Source organism: Chenopodium album, chromosome 13, assembly GCF_948465745.1.
Source record: "Chenopodium album chromosome 13, dcCheAlbu1.1, whole genome shotgun sequence".
Classification (NCBI taxonomy): Eukaryota; Viridiplantae; Streptophyta; class Magnoliopsida; order Caryophyllales; family Amaranthaceae; genus Chenopodium; species Chenopodium album.
The window spans coordinates 54,382,848-54,410,521 of record NC_137846.1 but is presented as its reverse complement, the minus strand read 5'-3'; the positions used below and the strand labels follow the sequence as shown (position 1 = coordinate 54,410,521).

The 27,674-nt window shown below is 33.7% G+C and overlaps 3 protein-coding genes and 1 long non-coding RNA gene across 6 annotated transcripts; 2 read left to right on the top strand and 2 right to left on the bottom strand.

The window, feature by feature from the left end:
* The first annotated feature begins 3,049 nt into the window (after positions 1-3,049).
* On the top strand, positions 3,050-3,505 carry LOC145575807 (S-protein homolog 74-like). The gene has a single exon (XM_081633606.1). The coding sequence runs from the start codon at positions 3,050-3,052 to the stop codon at positions 3,503-3,505; it is 456 nt and encodes a 151-aa protein (XP_081489732.1).
* A 4,413-nt stretch (positions 3,506-7,918) lies between these two features.
* Positions 7,919-12,128, bottom strand: LOC145576973 (uncharacterized). Of its 2 annotated transcripts, none has more exons than XR_014098583.1 (3): positions 11,979-12,128; positions 11,101-11,376; positions 7,919-8,286 (listed from the first exon to the last, which is right to left on the bottom strand). It is a non-coding gene; the product is annotated as an uncharacterized LOC145576973 (long non-coding RNA). The 2 variants fall into 2 exon arrangements; XR_014098584.1 differs by having other exon boundaries at positions 11,101-11,323; positions 11,979-12,106.
* Positions 12,129-14,345: 2,217 nt separating this feature from the next.
* Positions 14,346-18,970, top strand: LOC145575010 (uncharacterized). Of its 2 annotated transcripts, none has more exons than XM_081632922.1 (3): positions 14,346-14,526; positions 14,701-17,020; positions 18,562-18,970. In XM_081632922.1, exon 2 carries the CDS (start codon positions 14,717-14,719, stop codon positions 16,859-16,861), a length of 2,145 nt encoding a protein of 714 aa, XP_081489048.1. In that variant the 5' UTR covers positions 14,346-14,526; positions 14,701-14,716; the 3' UTR covers positions 16,862-17,020; positions 18,562-18,970. The 2 variants fall into 2 exon arrangements, with proteins under 2 accessions (XP_081489048.1, XP_081489049.1); XM_081632923.1 differs by having other exon boundaries at positions 14,695-17,020.
* A 3,245-nt stretch (positions 18,971-22,215) lies between these two features.
* Positions 22,216-27,473, bottom strand: LOC145575806 (glutaminyl-peptide cyclotransferase-like). The gene is made up of 9 exons (XM_081633605.1): positions 27,320-27,473; positions 26,599-26,655; positions 26,017-26,052; positions 24,681-24,745; positions 24,186-24,249; positions 23,141-23,258; positions 22,718-22,815; positions 22,409-22,479; positions 22,216-22,285 (listed from the first exon to the last, which is right to left on the bottom strand). Exons 1-9 carry the CDS (start codon positions 27,464-27,466, stop codon positions 22,216-22,218), a joined length of 726 nt encoding a protein of 241 aa, XP_081489731.1. The 5' UTR covers positions 27,467-27,473.
* Between the last annotated feature and the right edge of the window lie 201 nt (positions 27,474-27,674).

The following is a 27,674-nucleotide window of genomic DNA, read 5'->3' as shown; positions in this document are numbered from 1 at the left end:
AACTAATATTGCACGCACCCACGGCTTAGCTCATCATGTGTACATGGTGCATTTTATTTCAACCTACTCAAAAATTAGTAAACGTAAACCAAAGTCTCCAATGAAAAACAAAAGACAAACAAACAAACACAAACATAAAAAAGGCCTAAACAAGTGTTATAAATCATAAAGTATGATGGAAGATCAATGATACAAGGACTTCCTTTGGATTTGGAACAATTCAATCTCCAAAATCTTCTCAACTACCCCCAAAATCTATGGGAAAATTAACCGTTATTTTTTTACAAAAATAAGATTGACATGAAAAACGTTTAAAGAAAAAAAAAAGTGCTTTAATTTCAATCATATGGAGTTTAATGATTAATCTCACAATCAATATCATCATAATAAAATGATACTACTCTACATTCAATCAAAACAATCATATCTCATAATACTAATCAATAAATCATAATAGAAGTACTAATAAATCTCTACTACCAAAAATAAATACATAAACAAATTAATAAATAAATGAACTAAACTAAAATTTAATTAAAACCATATCTTAATAATCTCTTAAACACCCATGGCAACCAAAATAGCCACTCCACTCAAAACAACACTTCCAACTCCAAACTTCACCTCTGCTCCGGAGTCATCAGCAAGCGGCATCGGTCCCTCGGCCGCCTCGGGCAATAGCACTCCCGGAGAACTCGCCACCGAGGGAACAATCCCGGAAGGTGCCTCGGCCGGTGGCGCGGAACTGGATGGAATACCCAATACCGGCCCCTCGGAAACCGCCGGCACCTCCGCCGGAGTCTCAGCGACTGCCGGAACTTCCGCCGGAGAACTCACCGGAGGTGTACTTCCGACCACCGGAGAAACAGGGGCGATCACGGGTGGCGAAGAAATTGGTGCCTGTGTTGGAGGGACGAGACTGCGAGACGATGATGACGGTGAAGTCGCCGGAGAATGTACCGGGAAACTCGCCGGAGACGGTGAGATTGTCGAATGTGATTCGGAAGGCGATGGCGAAACAATGTGGGATGATTGAGAAGGGGATTTCGCCGGAGATTTCACCGGAGGAGAATGCACCGGAGAAATCACCGGAGGGTTCGAAATCTTAGGGAGTGAAGTGGGTGATGAAGAAGGAGCATGAGAAGGAGAAATTTGTGAATTTGATGGAGTAATCAAATTACATAATAAAATCAACCCAACAAAAACTGAAATTAATCTATGCATTTTCAATTTCTAAATTGGGAAATTAAAATTAAACAATATTTCCACTGATTTTCAGAATTTAAGAAGTAATAATTGGGAATGTTTGTCGTAAGAAAATATGAAAAAGATTGGTTGATGATTTTTGGGGGTTTCTCTGTTTTTTTTTGTTGGGATGAAAAATGAGAGATTTATATATAGTGAGAATTGAATAAAAAGTGTGCAAGAATTAGGTTTTTTTTTTTTTAAATATAAAGGTGACCGTTGAAGTGGAATGTTTCAAGGTGACTGGCTATAGCAGGTTTTGTAGCCGTTGTTGTAAAATTGACTACCGGCTATAGAAGGTGGGTAAACGTTCCGTTAAGTTTTGCGCCTATTTTGGGAGGTTTCGGTTGGATTTTATTTTTGTTGGCAAGCGTTAAATATTTTTGAGTTTTAATATATTACTCCTATCAATTAGGCAGTCATCACTTAGAAATTCGTCCATATATCATATAATTATATACTATAAAAGCCTTGTGCAATGCACGACATAAAAAATTTCTTTGAAATAAATATTTATTTTACATATGTCTCTCGTATGAGATACGTGCAATGCACGACATAAAAAATTTCTTTGAAATAAATATTTATTTTACATATGTCTCTCGTATGAGATAAATTATAAAAACATAACCATTAATTGCAATGCTATTTAGATCTAACTAATTTTGAAGAACAGTATAAATTTAAGTAAATTATGCAATATAAGGTACTCTTTAACAGGGAGTAATTATATTTTGAACCCAAATAGTAACTCATAAATTCATCATAATATAATATATGAAATATAATATAAAATAAGAATTGTTTTTAAAAAAAAACTATTGAAATAATTTAAGGTAAAAATAGAAATAAAAATATAATGTCATCAATTAATTTAGGCGGGAAAAAGTTTAACCACAACTTGACATGTGTACAATTTATAAAACTAATGAGGTTAGCAGTTGTTATTTTAGTTTATTTATAGATTTCATATCATAGTATCATCTCTGTTTCTTATTAATTGTGAAAAAGTTAGTATGTGGAAATTAAGGGATATATTTTTATACTTGGTACTCCACACACGTTCCTTTTTAACACGCCTTAATTACTTTTCTTTAATTGTTAAGTTGTCCTTTTTACCTATTCTCTCTAACTACGAAAACTGGGTACCACACTCCTTCCGTTATTTTTCTGATCAATACTTTTTCACTCTCCGAAAATCTTGCAAATTATAATGGAACAAATAAAAAAACCCGATGGAATGAGTATCATCTACGTACTAGCTACGTACTAGAACGAGCCGATGAGATAGAATTTGTGACTTTAAAAAGTCTTTGACACATTAGAAGGTATAAAACATTATTATATCACAATCTTTATACTTTAACCTTTCTATTAGTTAAAATTAATCTAAAACATTTTGAGAAATATTAAATTTGTTTTTTCTTAAAAAAAAAAAAAGTGTGTGTGTGTGGTGAAGCCATGATAAACTTTTTTTTTTTTTTTTACAATCATGATAAACTAGATTATCTCATTTTAGGAACCCTCAATGGGCTCAATCCATGTGTTCTATTTACGAGTCATATAAGTACAAAAATATACCCTTTATTTTTAGAAGTGCATATCAAAGGCAGTGACTATTTCAAATGCCAAGGGCAACCAAAGAGTGAAAGTAGGAAATTACACAAGATTTCACCATACAAAATAAACTTAATCAATGATATGTATGAACAAGTAAGATGTACCCCTTACTAAATCATTTTAATGAACTTATAACAGATTATTAAGAGCTTCCTAAACAAAATTCTCAAAACAAAAAAAAAAAATGGAAAGATTTTCTTCGGTAATGATCATGTTAGCAATAGTCATATCAAACCAATACAAAGTCGTCTTAGGATGGCCAAATAGTTGGTATACTCATGTTACAATAAAGAATGATTTGCCTGATAATCTTCCTATGAGATACCAATGCAAATCCAAGGATGATGATTTAGGGGATAGCATACTTCAAAACAAGGAAACATTTACTTGGAAATTCACTCCAAATATTTTTGAATCAACCTTATATTGGTGCAATATTTGGTCGAGATATGGTTATGTATCTAGTAAAGTTTTCTCGGAGAAAGAACAATTTTATCATTATTGTAATTATAACGATTGCACTTGGAGTATAACAGATCAAGGCATTAATGTTATTGATGTTAAGACTAGCAATCCCGTGCTTTGGCACAAGTGGAATGATGAGAAGCAACAAGAATCACCTAGTCCATCCCCTCAATAGGTTATGCATTCATTCGAAGATTGAAATGACAACCAATTATTAATTGGGTAGGATAATAAATTTGCATATTGCAATAATACTTTTGCAAGAAAACATATGTAAATTAGCAATTTTTGGTAAATGTAGTGAGAAAAGCTATTTGATGATCATCCTTCTTTTGAACTCAAATCATTCCATCACTATGGTTGTGAATTTGTGATAAACAAGAATACTTCTAGCTATGTTAGACGTTATAACTTTTTTTTTTTTTAGTTATTTTTGCCCTGTAATAATCTTAATATTGTACTTCTTGTAAAAGTACATCCAACCTGCTCAATTTTGTTATACATTGTTGTTTTTTGGTTAAAAATCTCAAAGGAAGAAAACTTGACTGTATTTGGTGATTTATACTTCTTTCATTCTTGTTTAAGCGCTTTATTTGGAATTTCTTGTTTGCTAAATGCTAATGCACAAATAATATATTTTGATATTTTAAAAACATACTTCCTCCAATGTTTATTTTTTTATCTATCTTTGTACAATCTGTTACGATATGTTCTTTTTTATCTTCCCACTTTTGCTTTATTCTTAATACGCTATATAAATAAAAATTTCACTTTATCACCCCTTATCCCTAGGCCACCACATGGTCCACAAATTATAGTACTCTGTATATAATATATATACAACATTAATACTAATGTGTCTAAATATTTTTCTCTATCCTACCTAAAAAGTAAAACAGAGACCACTTCCCACTTACTACTTCATTTTATATGAATAATAAATAATGGAAAAAAAATGGATCTTCTTTGATTACAAAATTGAACTTTTACTACATTTTTTTTTTTGGGGGGGGGGGGGGGGTTAAGAGAGTCACAGGGGTGGGTGATGAGAATTGATCTTAGGATCACATGAAATCAGAAGGAAAGCTCTAACCATTTGAGCTACGTACCTCGCACTCTACAGACTTTCAGAATATCCATGTTACTAACTTTGAGTTTTTGGCCTTACAACTGAACTTTGTGCACCTTGCACTTATAACTGATTGCTCATTTTCTCAACTATAAATAAAAACGACTTTGTGCACCTTACAATGTACAACCGATTGTTCATTTTCTCAACTACTCCGTATAATAGAAACGACTTTGTGCACCTTACCATGTACAATCGATTGTTCATTTTCTCAAACAAACATATATGTTTTGGTTATATGTACCATCTTATCAAAAAAATTGCCTAGCAGATCATTACTTATAGAATTCAATGAAACCTAATTTAATCAAAATAATTTCCAAGAAATCAAACAACTACTAATAAAGATGTATATATTATGACCAAAAATCAACAAAATTAATACTCTAGGAAATTTTGGAAAAAAAAAACTCCCAAATACTCCACTTTTCTAAATAACCACTTTTTGAATGAAATTATAAAATACCACCTTCAAAACACAAAATCACTAAGTATTGCTAGGGTTGTTCATCGGTCCAAGACCGGACTGACTCGAATTGGACCGAAGATCGAAAATTAGAATTTAAGAACTGAAGACCGGAACGATTAAGCTAAGACTGAACCCGGACTAGACCGAAAAAATCGGTCCAAAACCCGAACCGGACCGCTTTAGACCAATTTAAGAATTTTTTAAAAAAGAATACTAAATTTTTAATAAAGTAATGAAAAACACAAAAAAAGTAAAGAAAATACTATATTTTAACGTCATTTTTACGTCTTTTTTTGTATGTTTAGTACAAAAAAACTTATAAAGTTAAAGTTTTCTAAATTTATTAAGGATAATTTTAACCATTATTTAAGGTTTCACGCATATTTTTAATAAAAAATCCAGTCAGGTCAAAGATCGATTTTTATAGGGTTTTGGACCGGATTGGACCGAAGACCGAAAAAATGAATTTCAAGACCCGAAGACCGGACCGATTAATTCGGTCCGGACCGGGTTAGGTCCGGAGTGGTCCGGTCCATTTTTTCGGTGCGGACCGATTTATGAACACCCCTAAGTATCGTCACCCCTCCTCTATCTTGATCTGTTTTCCAACTAAAGGGTCCACGTGTCACCACCCTGTTAGCAAAAAAAAAATTGATATTCTTTATTTTGGAGGTGGTATTTTATATTCCTCTTCTTTAATTTTTCAACAAGTGATAAAAAAACATTTAAGTAAAAAAAAAAGATCTAAGTATAACAACTTGAAACACAAAACCAGTATTCAAGCTCCCCACTCGATATACACAAATTCATATGTTGCCTTTTGCTTTACTTCTGAACATTAGATCTCGCCATTGACAAAGGTGTGTAATGTGTTTTCAATTTGAAGCTTGTTTTGAAGCAAACATCAAGGTTAGTTTGCTTACATAATGTTGCGTTTTTGTGTAAATTCGTTGTTAGAGATGTGAGATTGAGTAATTAAGTTGAGTTTTGATGGAAATCTATACGAGTAACTTTATTTTTTTACCAAGTAGATTTTTCTTTTTTTTTTTTGGTGAAAATATTTTTTTTTACCAAGTAGATAAACATGTGAAATTAAAGTATGGTGCAACTAATTTGATGCGGAGGTAGTACGTAAATTAAAAGAGTCAAAAATGTGTATCATATAATTTTTAATTGCTCCCAAACTCCACAAATTATTATGTCTGTTTGACTAATGAATTGTTTAATTAATTTGTGAGGTAGTATATAACTAATATATATAAGTAGGAATGTAATTAAGTTTTTATTATTTATTATTTATTTTTATAAGTTAGCCATGGACAAGTGTCATATACAAAGTCTAAGTTATTTGTTCAAATAAAAAACCTATTTTTACCAACAATCTATTTCTCTTTTACTATGATTTGTATGAAGAAAGTCATTCCTTTTTTTAGTAATATACTTAAATAATATACATTATAATGGATATCCAAAATTCCATGAGAAATCAAAGAGCAAATTTAGGAGGTAACACAAATATTTTCACCGTACAAAATTTAGTAGTGATATGCCTTATAAAAAACCCTCAAACAAACCATTTTCTATAATACACTCAAACTAGCTAACCAATATTCGATTATTTAGGCAAGCATTATGTATAAATTTTCTTGGGGAATAGTTTTATTTGCAATAGTCATTTTAAATCAATATGTAGTCATATTTGCGGATCTTCACGTCTCAATAAAGAATGAATTGCCTGGCAATCAACCTATCAGAATTAATTGCAAATCAAAGAATGATGATTTGGGTTATCACATACTAAATGTTCATCAAGCATTTTCATGGAAATTTAAACCAAATATCTTTAACACTACCCTTTATTGGTGCAATGTTTGGTCTAACAAATATGGCTACATGAAAAGTGAAGTTTTTACTATGAGAAGTGATTTTTATCACCATTGTGATTATAAAGATTGCAATTGGATTGTAACAGATCAAGGGATTAATGTTATAGATTACAAAACGAATAAACCCGTGTTATGGAGCAAGTGGAACGGGTCATCGAAGTAGAAGAATGACAAGAATCAACTAAACCCTTGTTCATGTTTGAGATAATTGAGGAGATTAGAATTTGTCCCCCCCCCCTCTCTTATTCTTGTATTCGTTTAAAATTTCTATAGTTTTATTCACATAACTTGCAAAATGCCTTTCATGAAAAAAAAATAAAAGTAAACTCGGTATATTTAACAAAGAAGTCATCTGCAAAACGGATTTTTTTTTCAATCTTATGTAAGGTGCACATAAAAGAATTTGCAGTGTGCTTCAAGTTCAAATAAATAGTATCTAGCAACAAAAACACTTGTGCAATGCTCGTCTTACAAATTACAATGTACTATCAATTACTCATTTTCACAAATGAACGAATTTGTTTAAAATCTTTTACTCCACAACCTTAATGCATCATTTTATTGAAAATTTTGCTTTTTTGCTAAGCCTATCATTACTTATGGAATTCAACAAAACTTATTCAATCAAAACAACAAAAATTAACAACCTATTCTCACCATTGATAAAGGTTTGCAATGGGGGTTTCTGGTTTAAAGCTTGTTTTGAAGCAAACATGGAACTATGGAAGTTTGTTCACTGCAATAATGATGTGTTTTTTGTGTAGGTGCGCTATTATTAGTGATGAGAGGAAGTCACTTTTAATTTGACCCATTTCGATTATGCAAACCTGTTTGTATTTTCCCTTTATGTGCAAATGAACAACCTAAACAATCGATTGTGAAAGTAAGTCACTTTTAATTTTACCCATTTGGATTATGCAAACCTGTTTGTATTTGCCCTTTCTGCACAAATGAACGACCTAAACAATCAATTGGTTATTTAGTAGATGGATCGCATAGGAACACACCCAACCCCCCCCCCCCCCCCTCCCCCCCCCCCCCCCCCCCCCAAAAAAAAAAAAAAGCATCTATTAAGTTGATGATAAGGTAGAAACTCCATTCATAAATAACGATAATGTGACAACTAATTTTAGGCAAAACCGCAAAAGAGGTATTGGCTTGGGAAAATTCCTATCAAACTAAATACAAGAAGACAATTTGGCAAGCACTCGTAACAAATCAATCGAAAGACTACTTCTCACATTGAGTGACTACGTGTCAGAAGTTTGTTACATGACTCTCCCATCACAAGGGATAACATACATCTTACATTGATTTTAAAAAGGGAACTCAGCTTTTATTGTCATAAGCAACTATGTTCTGGGGTTCGCATTCAGGACTCAAAAGGCGGACCAGTAGAGCCGTTGTTGAGCTAACGGATACAGCTCCACAAGCTGCCCATCTGAGACTTCTGGGAATTGTTACTCTTGATCCTGCCAGACAGAAAACCACAAGAATGAATGAAAATAAATGAAAACAGCAAAAATGCCGCATACAAATTTAGAGATTGCAATGTTAGGTGCTGAAATAGAAATAAAATATGCAAATTCCTTGAGTTAACCAACAGTGACAAATTTTGGGAATATTGGTAATAATACAAGTAAGAAATGACTAACCAACCCCAGTTTAGCCCACCTTTTTAATTTAATTGCACTTTTGTATTATAAGCTAAATAATCACCCGTTTTAAAGGGACATAATCATAATCGTCTAAAAATAATATTTCTAATTTTTGCTGGGTCTAATTTTTGTATGTTGTACTAGTATATACAATAGAAAATACAAACACTTCTTGAATATCTTGAGAAGAGAGTCGGGATGCACCCAAAAAATAGGACTTTGTGACTGTCTGGATTATCTACAGGTGGAATATATTAAGATGATTGAAACTTTGAATTATTCATGTCAATTACGTAGTATAATTTAGCTACATCTGTTGATATCTCTAATACTTGGTGAATGACAAAATAACCAGAGATAAAACTTGAGGACAACTCAAATAACATAAGACTAAGATAAACGTAAGTTCTTAAATAAATCATCTTAATATGAGCATAACTAATATTCCCATAATTAGCAAGCTCTAAAGACACAACCTGATTATTTGGCTCCTTCCAGTGAAATTTGGATTTAGCAGTTGATATGCCTAACGTTTTCTCGCCCATAAGAAATAATCTAACACCAGGATAATCTTCAACAAGCCCAGAGGTCAAAGTTTTTGCCCAGTGAAACTAAATGGAGCAAATAGTACTAGCACTACATCTACGAACTAATACAGAAAAGATCGTTACAATTGCATAGGTTATAAAATATTATTATCGTCAAAGCAATTCAGTACAAGCACCTATGTTACTTAGACTTGGTCAGAAGTGTCAGACATAAGTATGTGCAGTGTCGGACACGGCCAATTTATGAAAATTTGGCTACTATTGATCCAAATTAAAGTGTCTAATACTCTAACACCTATGTTCAAGAGTCGAGCATCTGGCACGGATAATTGATGTGAAGCAAAGAGTCAGAGTAAAATAGAGGAGCACTAAAAGCATGAGTCTACAGTGTGAGCCATCCTCATGCAGCACAGTATACTTCAAACCTCACTCTTTTGAATATTACCCTAACTGGTTCTCTCCATTACTCTCTTTGACTGCTTATTGATCGAGCATATAATTATTTTCTCAGTGTTATATTCCTTTTAGTTAATGTTGGGAGTGACCTGACAAAACCACACCTCAAATTCTCAATAAAAGAGATGTAGACATTAACCCACCTGCACAACTGCTATCAGACTTATCACTTCATTCATGGCCACAAGCCCACAAGTATACATGAAGGAATCTCTAACACGAGGGATAAAATAATATATGAAACTGACTAGGTACATTATAAATTAATAGCAGCTAATTATGCTATGATAATGGCATGGCCATGCTTTCTAGTCTTCATCAATTGATAGGGCAAGAAGTTCCGATTACCTAAAGGAAGACATAAACATAAACTTTGAGCTCCATCTGTTTTATTCATATTTCATTAACTGCAATAATCCTATACATTCCTAAAGATTAAACAGTATGCTTAAGCTAATAGCCATTATTAAAATAGCTAAAATATGAAGTCTGGGGGCAGATAGGGTGATGACCAATGAGGGTAATGACAGATTGAAAGTAAACAAAGATAGATCAAGATCATCAGTTTGATCATCCGATGAAATTTATAATCCTGCAAATAGATACTTTCTCAGCTAAAGGCCTCAAACTTTAGAATACACTAAGAATTTAGTTTGCTCTATGTTCATTGGTACATTAGAATGATGCAAAGATATTATGAGCATGTCAGCTGCTATAATTCTTCAAAGGTTGGGAGCTAATTCAAGTGAAAATCACAAGCGGGCACATTGGAAAGTTTAAGTGATAAGATTGACAAAATATATCTGCTTACAACCAAATGACCATTAGAGGTGATTCCCCCAAAAAAGATATATAGGGAGAAACTGAGAAATCATACATTGATACATGGTATGCATATGTTTTCGATTTGCCTATTTTATTCTCATCTATGCAGTGCTCTTGTTCGAATTTAAAAAGTAATGAATAACTTTTGTAAGTTAAGACATTCCCCCAACTGTCTAGATGTTCTTCCTGGTCTTGTACGTTAAATTTGCTTACGAAAAAGGGGAAATAAAACACTCCTATTTGTCCAAACTCCAAAGGGCTTCTTGGTGTGGTTTGGGGTAAAGGAGGGTGAGAATGAGCCCTACATAACCTACTAGAGGTAGAAATGAGTGCCCAAAGGATTTGGAGAGGAACTTCAAACCTTATGTAAGGAATGACTTCTCCAACCAGGTGGGTGAAGGGAGAGGGGCTAAATCAATTAAAATCAAACTATCATATACAGGGTTACATAGAAATTTGTAGTCCAAATAGGTACCAAAACTATGAGAGACCTTGTATAATTTTGAGTATTATAGCTATCGCCACGTACAAAAGTTTAGTAGCAGAGGCACCATAAATTTCTCAAGTTTTGTTTACTACATATAAGTCAAAAGACCTATATAACAGGTAGTTCCTCATAAGTTTTTCTCTTTTATTAATGGAGGTATGACAAATAGAAAAAAAATAAAAAAAGGGAAGACAGGGATGCGAATGTGTTAACTAGTATGAAACAGTATACACCATGTAGTAAAGAGTAGTGCAAACTTGTAATGAAGCAGATTAAGATCAATAAAAGCCAAAAAGAAAAAAAAACACATACCATAGTGCATTCTACACAAGACCCAAAAACCCAATGCTCCACCAACTGTAAAAATCCCAGCTGTTTGTCTCATTAATCTTGAGCAAGGCTTCGCATCTGATCGCATGAGCTCACCATCAGACCACCCAAGAGCACGTCTCAATGCCATCAAACAATTGCTTCTTTCAAACCTAGCTAATTGCTTGAAATATTCTCGTCGGAAATTTCCCTTTCCAGAATTTTACTAGAAATAGAAGCCTGTACAGGATTAGCTTACTCAAATGACAACAAAGGTACCTGATCAAGCATTACACAACACCCTATCAGTAAATCTAGCTTGCGTAATCAAATTAATCAAATGACATATTCATCTAATCACTGCCTACCAAGCACACTCAAATGCAATCCACTACCTGGGAACTGCTAATGAATCATTTGCTAACAAACTAGCCTCCAAATCACTACTGTGTAACTTAAATTTGCTTATTTGATAGAGTAATCAACAACCATTACTAAGAATAACAGAACTTATATTCCAAGAATCCAATTTTGTTAATCAACGTTCATTTTGTTCTGCGGAATTTCATCGAACACCTGATGTGCATACTCTAAAAACTCCATCTTTCACTTACACAACCGCATGTCTAAAACCCTTGTTTCCTTTTCTTGATTTTATGGATTTTTTTCTCATACCCACAAAATTTAATCAATCCAATCAAATAAAAATGACCCTTCTTCAAATTTTTAATACACACACCAAAAAATAATTTCACTTGCATTGATACTAGAATTATATTAAACTCAAATTAGGGAAATATACCAAAGTTTAAAATGCATAATAGTTGATTATACAAGAGAAAAAGGGCACAATTTAAGAAACATGAAAGAAGACGCTCTACCTGCCGATTTTCTTTGTAGAATCGGGAGAGAGAATTTGTGGAGACTAATACTCTATTTTATTTGAAGAGTAACTAAAATGTACTCCATAAAGACAGAGTAACATATGTTATGGAGTAGAAAACAAAAACCAATACGAAGACCACCCGATGACCGGAATTAACTTAAGTAGACAAAGGAACTAAATTTACGGTGATTTTCTAAACCTTTAATAACGTGCGTCCTTCCCGACTCTAATAATCGGTACTTTTGGCACTTTACGCCTCAGAGATGTTAAAATCCAAAACTACGTTAAAGTTGTTAAATATTTTTGACAATAACATTACAAAATATAAAAGATATTGAAATATTTCATTTTGGTATATACGAAAATTGTCAAACTGAAAAAAAAAAAAAAAAAAAATTATAAGGTATTTTAGAAAAAAAGTAGGAAAATTTTTTACAAGGTAATAATAACAAGTGTTATGGAAGGATTTTCTTTTAATATAGGTTAATAGATTACTCACAAAGTCACAAGGCTACAATTGAGAAGATGTCTTTTACGGAGTATCTTAAAAAAGAAGAAGAAAGTGACACAACTTTCTTATTTATAAAAATCGGAGTAGATTTTATTCCAATAAAGTAAGTTCTGCCAAGGCGCTAATGTCATGTGGGAAAGAGCTTAGAAATACATGTTCCACCCCATTTAGAGGTAGTAGCCTAGCCGCCAAATGAGCTGAAATATTATCACCCTTACGGATATGATATCAAGTTAAATAGGCAGACATAGAACTTAATAAACATATATCTTCATTAATTAATCTAACGGGAAATGGTCTATGGATTCAAATTCAAACTTGTAAAATTTAATTGACAACCTAAATTTACAATAATACTCCGTAATATGTAAGATGTTAACGAAATACTTATCCGTTTTTTTAATCGCACAATTTAAATTTTCACTAGTCACACATCGCTCTTTGACCATATTTTGCTTTTTATACATAAGAAAAAAAATATAAATTGTGTGAAATCTTATTAGATTTGTCTTGAATTATACTTTTCAAATATCAAATTTTTATTAATTTAACCCAATCAAAGATATTAATATGGAAAATTTTCTATTAACAATCATGAAACACTAAATGATGTAATTTTATTTAGGAGGAAATGAAATCCACCATGAGACCACCTTTATGATGGGCTACCATTGATCTAAAGAAAATAATTTTAAAATAATAACTAGAAGACACATGTATTAAGGTACTCGTAAATTTTGAGTGACCATTCTCTAATTTGCGAAAATTTAGGCTCACCCAATATAAAGTCACCCAAATGAGCACAACGCATGAACAAGATATTACTCCATTTGATTAAGCTCAATTCAATTAAGATATACCCTAAAAAGTAGAGTTAAAAAGTAAGGTGAGGGTGGATTTAGATAACGGCAAGACAATCACTTATTTCGATGCACATAAATAATTTTTGTACATCAATAAGTAATTCCCAATTTCAAATTCATGCATTGAATTCCAAATATTAATTGTGATGGTGAAACATGAGGCATATAATTACAAGAAATTCCAAGTTCATCTAGTTGAAAAATCAACAACTTTTCTTTTATCTTAGCCCTTAGTTGATAATTTTATTTTGAAAATACCATCTTCACTGATATTTTATCATTGTTTATTTACGACATTTATCACTTGATTTACATGATTTTTTTTTTTAACTAATTAAAAAAAAGTGATCAAATTAGGAGATAAACCGAGGCTTGCTCGTAAAATTACCATTAACTTATTGGGAAATTGTTCCGTGTACTTCTGAGATTTTGAAAAATGCACCGTGTACCTTTAAAAACTTTCAAATGCACCATGTATTCTTGAGGTTTGTAAAAAAATGCACCACATACCTTGATCGTCTTATAAATGCACATATCATTGACTTATCAAACTAAAATTATGCCCACACACTGACTTATTTTTAGTACTTAATATTTATGGAGTAAAACTACCTAAAAGCATAAATTACATCAAAATTTGAACTCCGTCGATCATTATCCTAAACTTTAAGGTGTAAGAATTTGATTTATCAATTAAGTTTGCTTGATAATTAAATGATTTAGCATTATATTAGCATTACACTGTAACAATTTAATAGAATTTGATGCTTATAGCTTATATGGGGTCTCAATTTAATAAAATTATCATTTGTTATATGAGTCTAAGGGTATTTGGTGCAAATTTTTACAAACCTCAGATATACACGATGCATTTAAAAGTTTTCAGGGATACACGGTACATTTTTTAAAACCTTTAAGGGCTCACGGAAGAATTTTCCTAACTTATTTAGGATGATACAATGGAATATGGATCAGAATTTTCACCCCTCTCTCTCTCGAAAATCCCTTTATTTTTATTTTTAAAATTAATTTTTTCCTGTTCTTTTCAAATCACACACAATCTTCCAGATTAGGGTTTCCAAACTTTCTCTCTCTTCGTTTTTCCCTTTCATTTCTCTCCCTTTTCCCTCCAATCCAACACTCATCGTCTGCAATTTCTTCCCTTTCTGGTAAGTCAAATCCGTAGAATTTCAATTTTTATTGTTGTTTCTGTTTATGGATTCAATTTGTTTGAAATTGCGTGCAACATTCGCTGTTTTTTTGCACTAAATTTGCTTAATTTTGCCGTTAATTAGCTAGAAATCACTAAGCTAACCCTAATTTTAACAATTTGAGAGGTTTAGAGAAGAAGGGGGAGAGATGGATGATGCTGAAGGGGTAGGAGGAGGGGGAGGAGATCAGGTGGAGCAATTCCACCGTAATGAAGCGATTTCTGCGGTTACTGATGAGGGTTTTGGTGAGGAAGATGATGATTACGAGGATCTTTATAATGATGTTAATGTAGGAGAAGGGTTTTTGCAATCTTTGCGGAAAAACGAGGAAGTAGGGTTTAGGAATGATGGAGAAAGTAGTAGGCTTGAACCTCCTCAGTCTCAATCTCAGCATCCCCCACCCCCCTTTTTGCCTGAGGATGATGGGTTGTCGATACCGGGTGTCGGGCAGGGTGAGGGAGAGAGAAAATTTGAGGGTGATGTGGGTAGAGTAGATGGGTTTCAGAATCAGGGTTTAAGAGGGAATGATGTTAAGGGCCCTGTACAGCCTAATGGTGGTATGGGTTCTGGTTCAGGAGCTGGGGCATCTGTTGCAGGGCGTGGTTATGGAGGTGGACTGAGGGTTGAGTTAGGGCCGCATTCGAGTAAAGTAGGTGATGTAGATGAGCAAGCAGTTAATAGTATGCCACCTCAAGGGATTAGTCAACCCCAGCAACCACATGGGATGAGTGTAGGAAATGAGGGAATTGTTAGACAGGGTGGTGGAGGTGGGGTTGTGAATGGGACTGCTGGGAACATGAGTGGAACAGGAAGTTCTGCTGTGCAAGTTACGCCAATGGGTGCTGGTGTGGGTGGTGCTGGTGGAGGAGGGGGTGGTGGGAATGTTCTTTTTGTTGGAGATTTGCATTGGTGGACTACGGATGCAGAACTTGAAACTGAGCTTGTCAAGTATGGGAATGTTAAAGAAGTTAAGTTCTTTGATGAAAAGGCTAGTGGGAAGTCGAAGGGATATTGCCAGGTTGAGTTCTATGATGCTGCTGCTGCTTTAGCTTGTAAGGAGGGAATGAATGGACATGTTTTCAATGGCAGGCCATGTGTTGTTGCATTTGCTTCTCCATTTACTGTCAAGAGGATGGGTGAGGCACAGGTTAATAGAAATCAACTGACGACACCACAAACACTTTCACAACCTAGGAGAGGCCCTGCTGAGGGTGGAAATAAGCCAACTGGGAACAACATATCAACTGGTGGCAATTACCAAGGTGGGGATCAAAACAGGAATTTTATGAGAGGCAGTTGGGGGAGAGGCAATCCTCAAGGCATGGGTGGTAGGGGCCCAGTTGGACCTATAAGAAACAGGCCTGCTGGTGGGATGGCTGGAAGAGGTATTATGGGGAATGGTGGCAATGGGTTTGGTCAAGGTATGGGGCCATCTCCTCCGATGATGCATCCTCAAGCCATGATGGGTCAAGGTTTTGATCCTGGTTTTGGAGGGCCTATGGGGAGAATGGGCAATTATGGTGGATTCCCAGGTGGACCTCAACCTCCATTTCAAGGATTAATGTCAAATTTCCCACCTGTGGGTAATGTTGGCCTGCCTGGAGTAGCTCCACACGTGAATCCTGCATTCTTTGGAAGAGGCATGCCCATGAATGGGATGGGAATGATGCCTAATGCTGGTGTTGATGGTCCTAATATGGGTATGTGGTCTGATCCCAATATGGGTGCATGGGCTGGTGATGAGCATGCTGGGAGAGCTGCAGAGTCTAGCTATGGGGAAGAAGCTGTGTCTGACCATCAATATGGAGAGGCAAGCCACGACCGGACTGGTTGGCAGAATCCTGTTAAAGAAAAGGTTCCTGATAGAGACTTTTCAGGGTCTTCTGATAGGAAGTATCGGGAAGATAGGGAGCCTGGATATGACAGGGATATACCTAGGGAGAAAGAGGCAGCACACGATCATGAATGGCCGGATAGAAGACATCGTGATGACAGAGAAACTCGTGACCGTGAGAGGGACCGTGATCGTGATCGTGAACGCTCACGCGACCGTGATCGTGAGCGTTCTCGTGATCGGGATCGTGAGCGAGAAAGGGACAGGGATCGCTACAGAGAAGACAGAGATAGATATGCTGATCATCATAGGTACAGGGACCGTGAAGCAGATTATGATGAAGAATGGGAGAGGCGGCCATCGAGGACTCATAGTAAGTCCCGTGTGTCCCAAGAAGAAGAGCGTCCAAGATCTAGAGATGCTGACTATGGGAAGAGGAGGAGGATAACTTCTGAATAGCTGATATTTACTACTATGCTTGCTTTTGAGGCTGGATGACTGGGGGTTCACTGTGCTTCTTAGCTTCTACCTTTTTTGGGTCACAAGTTATGATTCATTTCTTAAGTCACTCATGTTCCTTGTGTTTCTGGGGTGTGCTTTTCTGCTCTTATGTAGGAGGTAAGTAATTTACCATCTCCTATTTCTCTCATGCCATTTTATCCACCGAGCCATCTTTGTTTCATTTCTGTTAACTTTATAAATGAACTTTATTACGTGCTGCTGCTTCATTGTATAGAATTTATAAACCTTTGTTATTTATTAACAGTATAGCATTGAGAAATCTTTATTTTAATTTATAGATATGTGATTAAGGGTCATCTATGAAAAAGCTTTAGGTTACTCCAATATTGTTTTATAAGACAGGACCAATTATTGTTTGCGTGTGTACGACGTACGTGCGTGTGCATTTGTGTTGATTGGTGTTATATGTGTCTTTTTGCTAAATTCATGCTGATCTGCTCTTCGTTTTGAATTGTAATTGGCTTCTAATAAGCTCCTACAGGTTATCTTATTTTGGTGTAAATAGTGAAATTTTACCTATTGCACTGCAAACTATACAGTACTCATTTAATTTCTTCACCCATTATGTAATATGTTCTGGCCTGGGTTTCATGGTATACTCTTCAGTTGGTGTTACAGGTTTATCTGCATGATCTAGACTTTATTTGATGTACTTGATTTTTGAATGAATATGAAGATTTTGCTGATTGTAGGTTCTTTACATCATAATTAAGTTGGTCTTTAGTTTGTTGTTACAACTTACACTGGACTAGAAGCTACTGAATGACACTTTTTGTTATATAACATTTAATTGTTATTTTCTATTCATTTAGTTCGGAGATTTATTTGCCTGTAGAAGTTGCTAATCTCATGAATGATACCTGTGGATCTTTTATCATCTCATTTAAGTTTTGAATGTTGGGAGTTTTTTTTTTTGATGAATTAATATTAATCTTGGGTTTTTCTCTTCTATTAATTTTACAAAATTTCGTGCCTGCTGCTTTATTGAACTGTTCCGTAATGATTCCTAGACTTGATAGATGCGATAAGCATAGCCATTGCTAGAGGTAGCAAGTTATGAGGTTTCTGCTATAATGTGATAAAGTCTTTGGGAAAGGCTCGTGTAAGGACTAGGTCTTATAATATACTTGTAGCAAAAGATAGTAGGATCTTGAACTTGGTCATGTTCATGTAATCTCATTTTGTTCTCAATATTAATGTGAATATACCAAGCATAGTAAAAACTCTCAACTTTGTTGTGGTAATAACGTACAAGCCTCTATGATATACAAACCATGATAGACTTCAAAGAATTTTTGAAAATTTGATCTAAAGTCTGCTATACAATGCTGCTGTTATATAATTCTTGTAGAAACGTTTGCTCTAATAGGTTGTTCTGTGGCTTTTTTAACGAGTCCTTGAAGGTCATGTTTATTGTTCTGCCTAAAGCAGGATTCAGGAGACATGCTTGCAAAATATATTGGCTAATCTGGTTTTTTACTTTTAACTTTACTCATGGGAATGTTTGAAGTAATATACTATAAGTAATATTAATGCTTGGTTTATGTCTGTTCAGTCTTAGAATCTGTTTTTTTTTTTTTTTTTTCTTTCCCTTTTCTTATTTTAAATATTATCTGACGAGATCTATCTGTTTGTAGTTGTTGAAGGCAACCTTGACTCAGAGACTGAAGCTGGAGTGGGAGGCTCTTTTGAGATGAACATTACCTTGAGGTTTTGAAGTTGAAGTCGTATGCATGGTGTCCGGATCCTGCAAAGCATAACACCGCCCTTTTACCGTTTAGATGTTAGCTGTCTTTTCAGTTTTTACGTTCTAGTTGGAAATTTATCCATGAAAACAAGTGTTGTGGTTGATGATGCATATGGCTTGAGAACCTTAAAAAAGTCTTAATATTCTGGAAATTAATATTTGGATGCTATGTAATACGAAGTAGGATTTAGCTCCCAGAGGTTGGTGCTTATGTTCTTTATATTTTGTTGGATTTTTGTTGTATCTTTCTCTTAGCTTCCTCTTTGTTGTATTCTTTGTAGTTGTCGCCTTTTAATTTTCGTCGTGTGTATATATTCCTGTCTATAGCTCATGTTGATCTTGTGTACATAAGTTAAGATGATTATAGAGAATTTTTCTAACCATTCTTTCAATACAAATTTCTTTCACATGATAAATTGATGGGATTTAGCTTTTGACTTGTTTTCTTTCTACTCTTTGAAGGCAGCTTGTAGTTTGACCTGGATATTACTCGGTTTTTTCTCTTCTTTTCATTTTTCTTCTTCTTTAAGCTCTCATTAGTGTACCGATTTTTTTTTTTTTGTTTTTTGGTTTTTTTTTTTTTTTTTTTTTTTACAACTAGATGAACTTATTAATATATTATAGGTATCTTTCTTGTGATTTATGTTATGTTGCATTAGATTGTATATAAGATTAGAATTAGTTATAAAAATAATTTATAATTGATGAATATAAAAAAAAAAATTGGAACTATGATAAAATAAATTAGGTAAGAAAGAAGAACAACCAAAATTCTAAATTGAGAATTTGGAAGTTGACACTCGAAATTGTAATAAAAATCTAACCCGGGGAATGAATGAAATTTTTCTAAATTTGTACTTTGAAAATGTCGTCTTGCATTCTATATGAAATTGACATTAAAGGTTTTTGGAATGGGAAATGCTCCTCTTGTAAGTTTTTGTACTAAAATTTTGGGAGTTGTCAAAGATCCTCTTTGCCCAAGGGTAAAAATCTCTGGAATTCAGATGATGGGCAAATTATTCGAAGTTTGAATGTTTGATTTTTGACATGGATGGCTAGAAAGAGTGAGGCAATGCAAGAATTGGAGCTGAACTTGCGTAGCTGAAATCGTATTTATATTCTTGATCAGTGAGGGAATTTTGCGCTAGGGTCTCGAGTCCTGACGTGTGTAATGCGCGAGAACAATGACCGTTTAGAATTTCTCTTGTTAAATTTTCAGTGCTTGTACCCGGGTTTGTTTCTCCTATTTGAAAAATGCATAAAATTTAGAGATTTGTACATAGAGCTTAATACTGTAGAAGACATATAATAAATACATGTACATAGCTGATGCTTCTACATATCCTACTTAAGCACTCTAGTACAGAATAGACTTCGTCAGAAGCAGCGTAATTGGGGATGGAACTCTTTCTTCTAGTTGTATTCGATTATTGTACAAATGTACATATCAGTTGCTTGACTGGTGTGGTATGAAATCTATAAACTAACACTAAAACAGAACATGCTTACATCATTTTTGACACATGTCAAGCCGTTATTAAAAAATTTCCCGCCAAAACAATATATGATGTCATCTTTAATTTAATTTAATTTAATTTTTGTTTTTGTTATTCTCCTTAACTTATTTTTTGGAAGTATGTTGTATAGTTTTATTGGAAAAAACATGCATCATTAATGTAATATAATGTATACTACTTTTAAAAATTTTAAACACAACTAATAAACAATAATTTTTTTTTCTCAATTTTAATATTAATAATTTTGTCCTTAGTACTTCATTTTTCTTATGCACATTGTATTGTTTATGTCACATGAGTGGCCTTTTTTTTATTTTTATTTTTTTAATAATGAGTTGCCTCATATTTATATTATATCAAAAATTAATTATTAAAAAAAAAAATTACTACCGTGTATCGTACGGGCACTAATCTAGTATTTGAATAATACAGTTGTTTGAGTAATGTTTCTATCTTAATACCACCTCCCTGAAGCATGGTTTTTAGAAATATGTACATGATGTTGCCTTTCAGCGTGTAAATTATTTATAAGAGAGTAACAAATTACATGAAATTTATTTAAGATTTATTAAATTATTTGTAAAATTCTTTTATAAATTTAATTTATACAGAGTATATATCCGTGCATTGCACGAGACCAAAACTAGTTTATTAATAAATTAATCCAATCTCAATATTTAAAATACTAATTTTATAATTGAATTAAATTTGTTGGTCATTTTGTAAATCAGGATTACTTTGACTAATTAATACGAAATAGGAGTGAAAGAAAAAAATGTCCGAAAGTTAGAAATATTAATTGTTTATCTTTTTTTCTATTGTGGTTACTGCGTAGAGTCCTATTGTTAGTAGAACAGATCTCCTGAGCTAGTCTAATGCTTCTTAATACACCATTAAATTAAGTTTGCAGGCCATATTATTTTGTCCTGTTTTCGTTTCTTGAGATCTAATATAAGATTGTGCTAGGTTGCTAACTTGAAAAAACATCTCTTGTATACTAAGAGTTCAATAAGACTATCACCAACTTCATAAGCGAAGTTTTATTTAATTTGGACATCACAGAAACTATCAATAAATACTAGTAATCCATGTGACCGCTGCTACTTCATGCCTTCAAGGCTGGCAAGCATTTGGATGCACATCCGTTTAATATCAACTTGAGAATGATCATTCGATGAATGTACCTTAATCTCAAATAACTTTGGCCACAGCTTTCCAGTTACTACAAAATATTAAAACAAACAACAAATATATAGAAAAACCTGAATAAACCCAAAATAACAATGCAACAAAATTCAATAATGCATTTTTTTTTTTTTTTTTACAGTTTCTAATAGGGTTTAAAATCAGGTAAATTGGTTGTTCTTCAAGACCTACCCCAAATACTAGAATGAGACATGTTTATCAGTTTATAATACTAGCTAGTCTCAGCACTACGAATTCCAAAAAATTGAAATTTACACACATCAATAATTATGATTGCTGAAAGTTGAAGGCTTCATTCTTAAAAATCAAAGTCTTATTAGTTAGTAGGCAATTAACTAGGATAAAAGGGAATTATCAATATTTTAACCTCTGCTACTTGTCTAATCATTAGACAACTTCTTTTCAAGGAAGGTAGCTGATTAACAATAGAGTGAGATTCACCAGAAATGTGACGTACAGATTGAAGTGAAAGAAACTCACCAAATATGCGCTTTTCATCACTGTCCCATGCGATGCCATTCAAGACGTCTTCAGAGTCCTAGAACAAAGCAATTAATGCACTTATGAGATGGTTATAAGGATGTTGCTAGCTCTAAAAAAGGTCCAAATTCATGGACTAAGGGCCTGTTCTCATTGACTGAACTCAGCTGAACTGGACTGAACTTATTAGAGCTAACTGAACTGAAATGAAATGAATATTTTATAAGAGAAGGAAATTAGGAGTTGAACTGAGCTAAGCTGAGCTGAATTGAACTTAACTTAACTTATTAGAGTTGAACTGAACTGAACTGAAAATAATCGTATGAGAACAGGCCCTAAAATCAATATACAAAGTCAACTTGGGTAAAATATCCAAGACATACTATTTCACCAGATGCTTCCAATCTTTCTCTGAAACAGGACAATGAGGGAAGATTATGAGGTGCGATGGGTTGAAAAACACAAATCATAAGTCGAGAAAAGGGAGAGTGCTAGCTTGAACAAAGAGACAAAGAGAATGGTTGAAAAAAAAACCTCAACATGGGAAGAAGGATCCAGCCAAGCACTGTACCATCCTCAGGCGATATTCTTATAATGCAGTCAGTCTGCACAACAAGAACTCAGTCAGTCTGCATATTGATATCTTCATGATTACTGCTAATTAAGCTGAAATTACACTATATTGGACTGATTTCCTGGATGTTAATTAACACGCTACTTATATTTTTATGCATAGTATATCTGCTAACAACATGCTTTCAAGTTCAGGCATCAGTTATTAAGCAAGAGAACTGAAGTAAATTAAGTGAGATACCAGAATAGGAACTTGGGCAAAATAATTACCCGAAAAACATTTGCCCAGACTTCCCCATGAACATACTCCAACTCATTTAGGTAATGTAGGTCAAGATCTTTGTATCTGACATTCTGCCTCTTTATCACTGGACAACAAGTATATTGAGTGAGATATACATGCAACTACCTTTTAAACAGATTACTCATTATGTGAAGTTATACTACAGGACATATAGGCAAGGCCGCAGGATGTGAGTATGTGACAACATCGAAGTGAGAGTCAAGCACACAGATGATTTTTTTTTTTAAATTAACATATTTTATCTCTATCTACTACAAGATTTACAACTATCAACTTTGAAGGCAATAAGGCATCCTTAACTTTGTGCACACAGGAACACGGCAGCAGCAGAAAGAGGGACAAAAATGAAATCCATCGAATCTATTAAATAAAGAGGATAAAAGCAGCACCTTTCATTGTATGGGGATCTATATGGTATAATGTTGATGAACCATCACTTCCAAACATGATTTTCCCATCAGTTGTCAGTCCCCATCCATCCTTCATTTGGTGATTAAATATTCCTATCTGCAATAAAGCATAAGTGTTGTAAGCTTGTAAGTTGTAACTGTTTAATAAGAGATCAAATTTTTTTTTGGTGATTAAATATTCCTATCTGCACTAAAGCACGAGTTCTGTAAGCTTGTAGCGGTTTTGGAAGATATCAAAAAAATTTCTCGATCAAATTCACAAGTCTCACAGCATCAAAGTTTAGCTCCTTCAGTAAGAGAGGAGAAGCCCTAGAAATTACCTTCAGTACTATTAGAAAATTCAGGATGTAGGAAGGTTAGCTTCCCGTAAAATCAATCTAGACAACCCATTCTGTTCAACACTGAGTCTTTTTTTTCCTTGGTTTAGACACACCAGAAAAGAGGTCTGGTATTGTAAACTAATTATACATCAGCTTCTCTTAAATTTTTCCACTGCACACCTACTTGGTTATCCCAAATCAAATCCATAATTCTGGAAGTTTATAGACTTAGTGAAGAAAAGCTTCTACAAAAGATTGCAAATATGAATTTTCTGTCCTTGTCAATCAGATTATAATAGAAATTTTCATATACCAATACAGAAGTTAGGATCTCCAGTGTAGTTCTTGTTGTGTTTCTTAGTTTCTATGTCTCCACTACAGAAACAATTGTCACACTATTCAAGTTATAAGTTTCCTGAATAATGATTCAGAATCAAAGACCTTGGAGTGAAGAATTCATCTCGATTCTCTATTCAAACTTAAGAATGCAACTTGGAACGAGAGGAACAAAACAAATTCATGCGAATTAAAGTTCTATGGAATAGCTTGAGAAAAATAGTTATTTAAAGATGGTTGTGAGATTATAGCTTTGAAGTATTCTAACTGAATCATAAATCTTATTGAGATGACAGGTAGTAGAGCTAAGATGCTCACAAGACACTATATAATACAGTAAGTAAAAGTGGAACTCCAGAATTACTGACTTTGCTCAAGGTTGTTCTGTCGTAAATGAAACCAGTGTTCTGATCATAAGTTAGTTGATACAGCCTGCAAAACAGATTGTATACATAGATTAAAAAAGATTATAGCTTTTCAAAAATTTAAGAAGCAAATATGAGAGAGAGGGGGGGGGGGGGGGGGTGAGGTTCTTTAAAGATCTAAAATCCTACATCAATCAATATCTCAAGTATATAGCGGAGTAGGATGCAACAAGGCTAATTACTGCTTAACAAATGGTTAAATAAATTATCTCTAAACTTGTTAGCTGTGCGAAGGTAATTTGCTCCTACAGCAGACTATGATTGAGGTTCAAAGTGGTAACCACAGCCTTTATGTCAAAAGCTGTACAATTATAGATGAAAAGTGAATCACAATTGAAACAAGTATTTATTGATACTGTTGGTCCTTAGCTCACACAGCTAAATCAATTGTACGAAATAGTTGCTAGTTAAATGGCAAATTACTCTTTCAATACAAACCTTTCACCAACCAAAGTTAATCCTTCCCCAAAATAAGAAGAAGACATATCCAGAAATGCCTCGACCTATTGAAACCAAGAGAGAATTAGTCAAATGAAACAAAAAACAAAAATAACTGAGTTAAGATTACATATGCTGAAAATATTTATAGCTTTAAATTACAATAGATCTAAATTAACAAATATTGCCATCATTACAAAGAGCTAGTTGGGATCTTTTAATTTGTTTAATTCTCTAGGATCATTTTAAGGAAAATCACAAAGGTGGTCCTATTAAGGAAGCTGTCAGTAACTCCATTCATGCAGAGCACAGTAAAAGTAACAGGAAAAACAATTCTATCGAGTATTGTCTTTAATATTTGACTGCACATCAGAACATACTTCAGCAAGAGAATGTAGGTAGTAAGCAAAAGGGAAGTAGAAGAACTTCAGCATTCTGGAATAGTCTGTGGAGGTATGAGGTATTGGTTTATTGTAACTAGATAAGATTTAAAGTCGGGAGGCTACTTGATTTGGGGCGCAGAGAACGGAGATTAATTAACATGCTCATGTGGATACAGCCATGTTGGACTAATGAAATTCTTCTGAAATTTTGTTGCATTTGTAGGGTAAGCAGGACTGGTTAAAGGTAAGATTATTTCTTCAAGTCCTACCATACAGAGAACCAATCATGGTTATTAGTGCTTTGTAGGTAGAGACATAATAGTTAATGTGAAAGTTAAGTTTCCAAAAATAAGATTACCAGAGGAAAATTAGCCACTAAATTTGTCACATGAAAATTAAGTGTATAACAGATGATTGAGGAGCATGTCATATTGAAGTAAACTATTCTGCACATTTACTCAACTACCACAATTTAGGCACATAGGAATGTTGAATTTGTTACACCCAAGTTCTCTAGCTAGGCTAAAAGCAAAAATAAGTATGCATAATGTACAGAGTGAACTGGTGTAGAAGCCCTAGAAGGTGTAGGAAAATGTGAGGAATGCATAATGTAGTTGATATGCAGTTTGATCATATTGATCACGACCAGGGATCAACCACAAGATCTCTTATGTAGACTATCTTCTTTAACACTAAGCAAGTTTCCACTCTCAAGAGGTTCATATTAATGTAATATAAGTAAGGTCTATAACTCTATATGCATAATTCGCAGTACTAATGACATGTTCTTGTGGTAAGAAAGGAAGATGAGAGGTAGGAAAGAGTGGTAATGGCAGTGGAAGATCAGATAACAAGTTGAGTAAAGGCTGACAATACGCAGTATATAACTACCAACTATATGAAATTATTAGCCATGGAGAAGATCAGTTGAGATTCATGAAAGTGTGCTGTACCTTTCCAGTTTGTAGATTTACTCTCCTCACTGAAGACTGCAAAGTTCAAAGTCAAGTAAAATAACACAATTAAAATATCAAATACGGAGTATGAAGCTACAAATACTTAAAGAGACATAGGGAAAACAGTATCAACCAAAAAAAGATCTGATATCAGCATTCAAAATTGAATAGCTAGATTTACGAACTACAAGTATAATTCCTCCTTAAATGGAATACTCCAGTACAGAAGCTCAATTTACGACCATAGGAAAGATGAATCATATAATACCAGAAACAAGGTATACCCTTCATTTAACATGCAGGGTCTAAGTTGATAAAATACACATAATAATGAGTGTTCATAGCACCACATTTCAGCTGATCAGTAATTATTTAACTATGACAGTAAGCATCTAGGATATCGATGAAACAGCCCCAAATGAAAAGCAAGAAATTCTGAATGAATTAGAGAGTGTAACATTATATTCCATTTTATCATCAAAAACTCGACATAATGTGAATGACCAAAATCTTATTTATATGAAGAGATTTATAACAACATATGCAAAAACGTTATGAAGTGAAGCAGGAAAAATTCACCTCTCCATATAAACCAGTTGATTCATAAAGAGTGTTATTTCCTTCGTATAGAAGTCCCTGAAAAGAAGCACAAAAGTACAATAAACAATAATTATAAGATTTTGATTAGCACCTCTCCATTAATATACTCTGATAAATCAACTATAAACAGTTAGCAACTCTATGAAGTTCTAAATCCATTTTACACTGCAGGCAACAAAAAAATACTTATTTGATTAACCACATATATATCATCTTTTAAATTAGCCCAAAAATTGATAAAAGAATCCCAAAATAACCAATTCTTGCATGTTGCATGCAAGGTTTTCGACATCTTTCTCCCATCAATCACAGTAGTATGTCTATTTTTCAAGCTAAAATAAAAGCTACTATCTTCCAAATTAGCAACAACCCACATGTGCACTCAACAAATTTGATTATGCAACTAGGACTCGGGTACTCATATCAGACACGGGTACGTGTTTAAGTATTCGACTCATCTACAAAATTCAAAATTAACCATGTCTATGGTCTAAATTGACATGTCAAAAGTTCATACCTAAGAGCTAAAATGAAGAGTTCTAGTAACATAAACTAAAAGCACATTTCAATAAAATTATTGATTGATCACATTATCAAAAGAGGGTAATCAGTTATAAAATTCAATTCAGAGCAATGAAAAGAAAACCCATTTTCCACTAACCATGAAAAACTGTAAAACAAAAAAACTAAAAAAAAAGACCTCTGTAAAAGCTCTGGGATCATGAGGATACTCATTGACAACTTCAATGGTGTAAATTTGAGCCAATGCTGAGAAGGTGTTCGACAAAATGCCTAAATGAAGGAGGAAAGATAATAGCAATGAACGAGAAAGCCATTGATTAGTCATGGCTGAATGACACTATCACTATGACAAGCCTGTACTTGGTATTCAGCTTCTTATTCTGTCCTAGTTATTACCTTGGTTTCATCGGTTACATATTCACTCAAAAAGTTAAAAATAAATTAACTTGTTGCAATTCAAAATTTCAAAATATACAAATAAATTTCGTGAATTAAATAAGGTAAAAACTAATGAGCGTCCCTGGAACATTAAA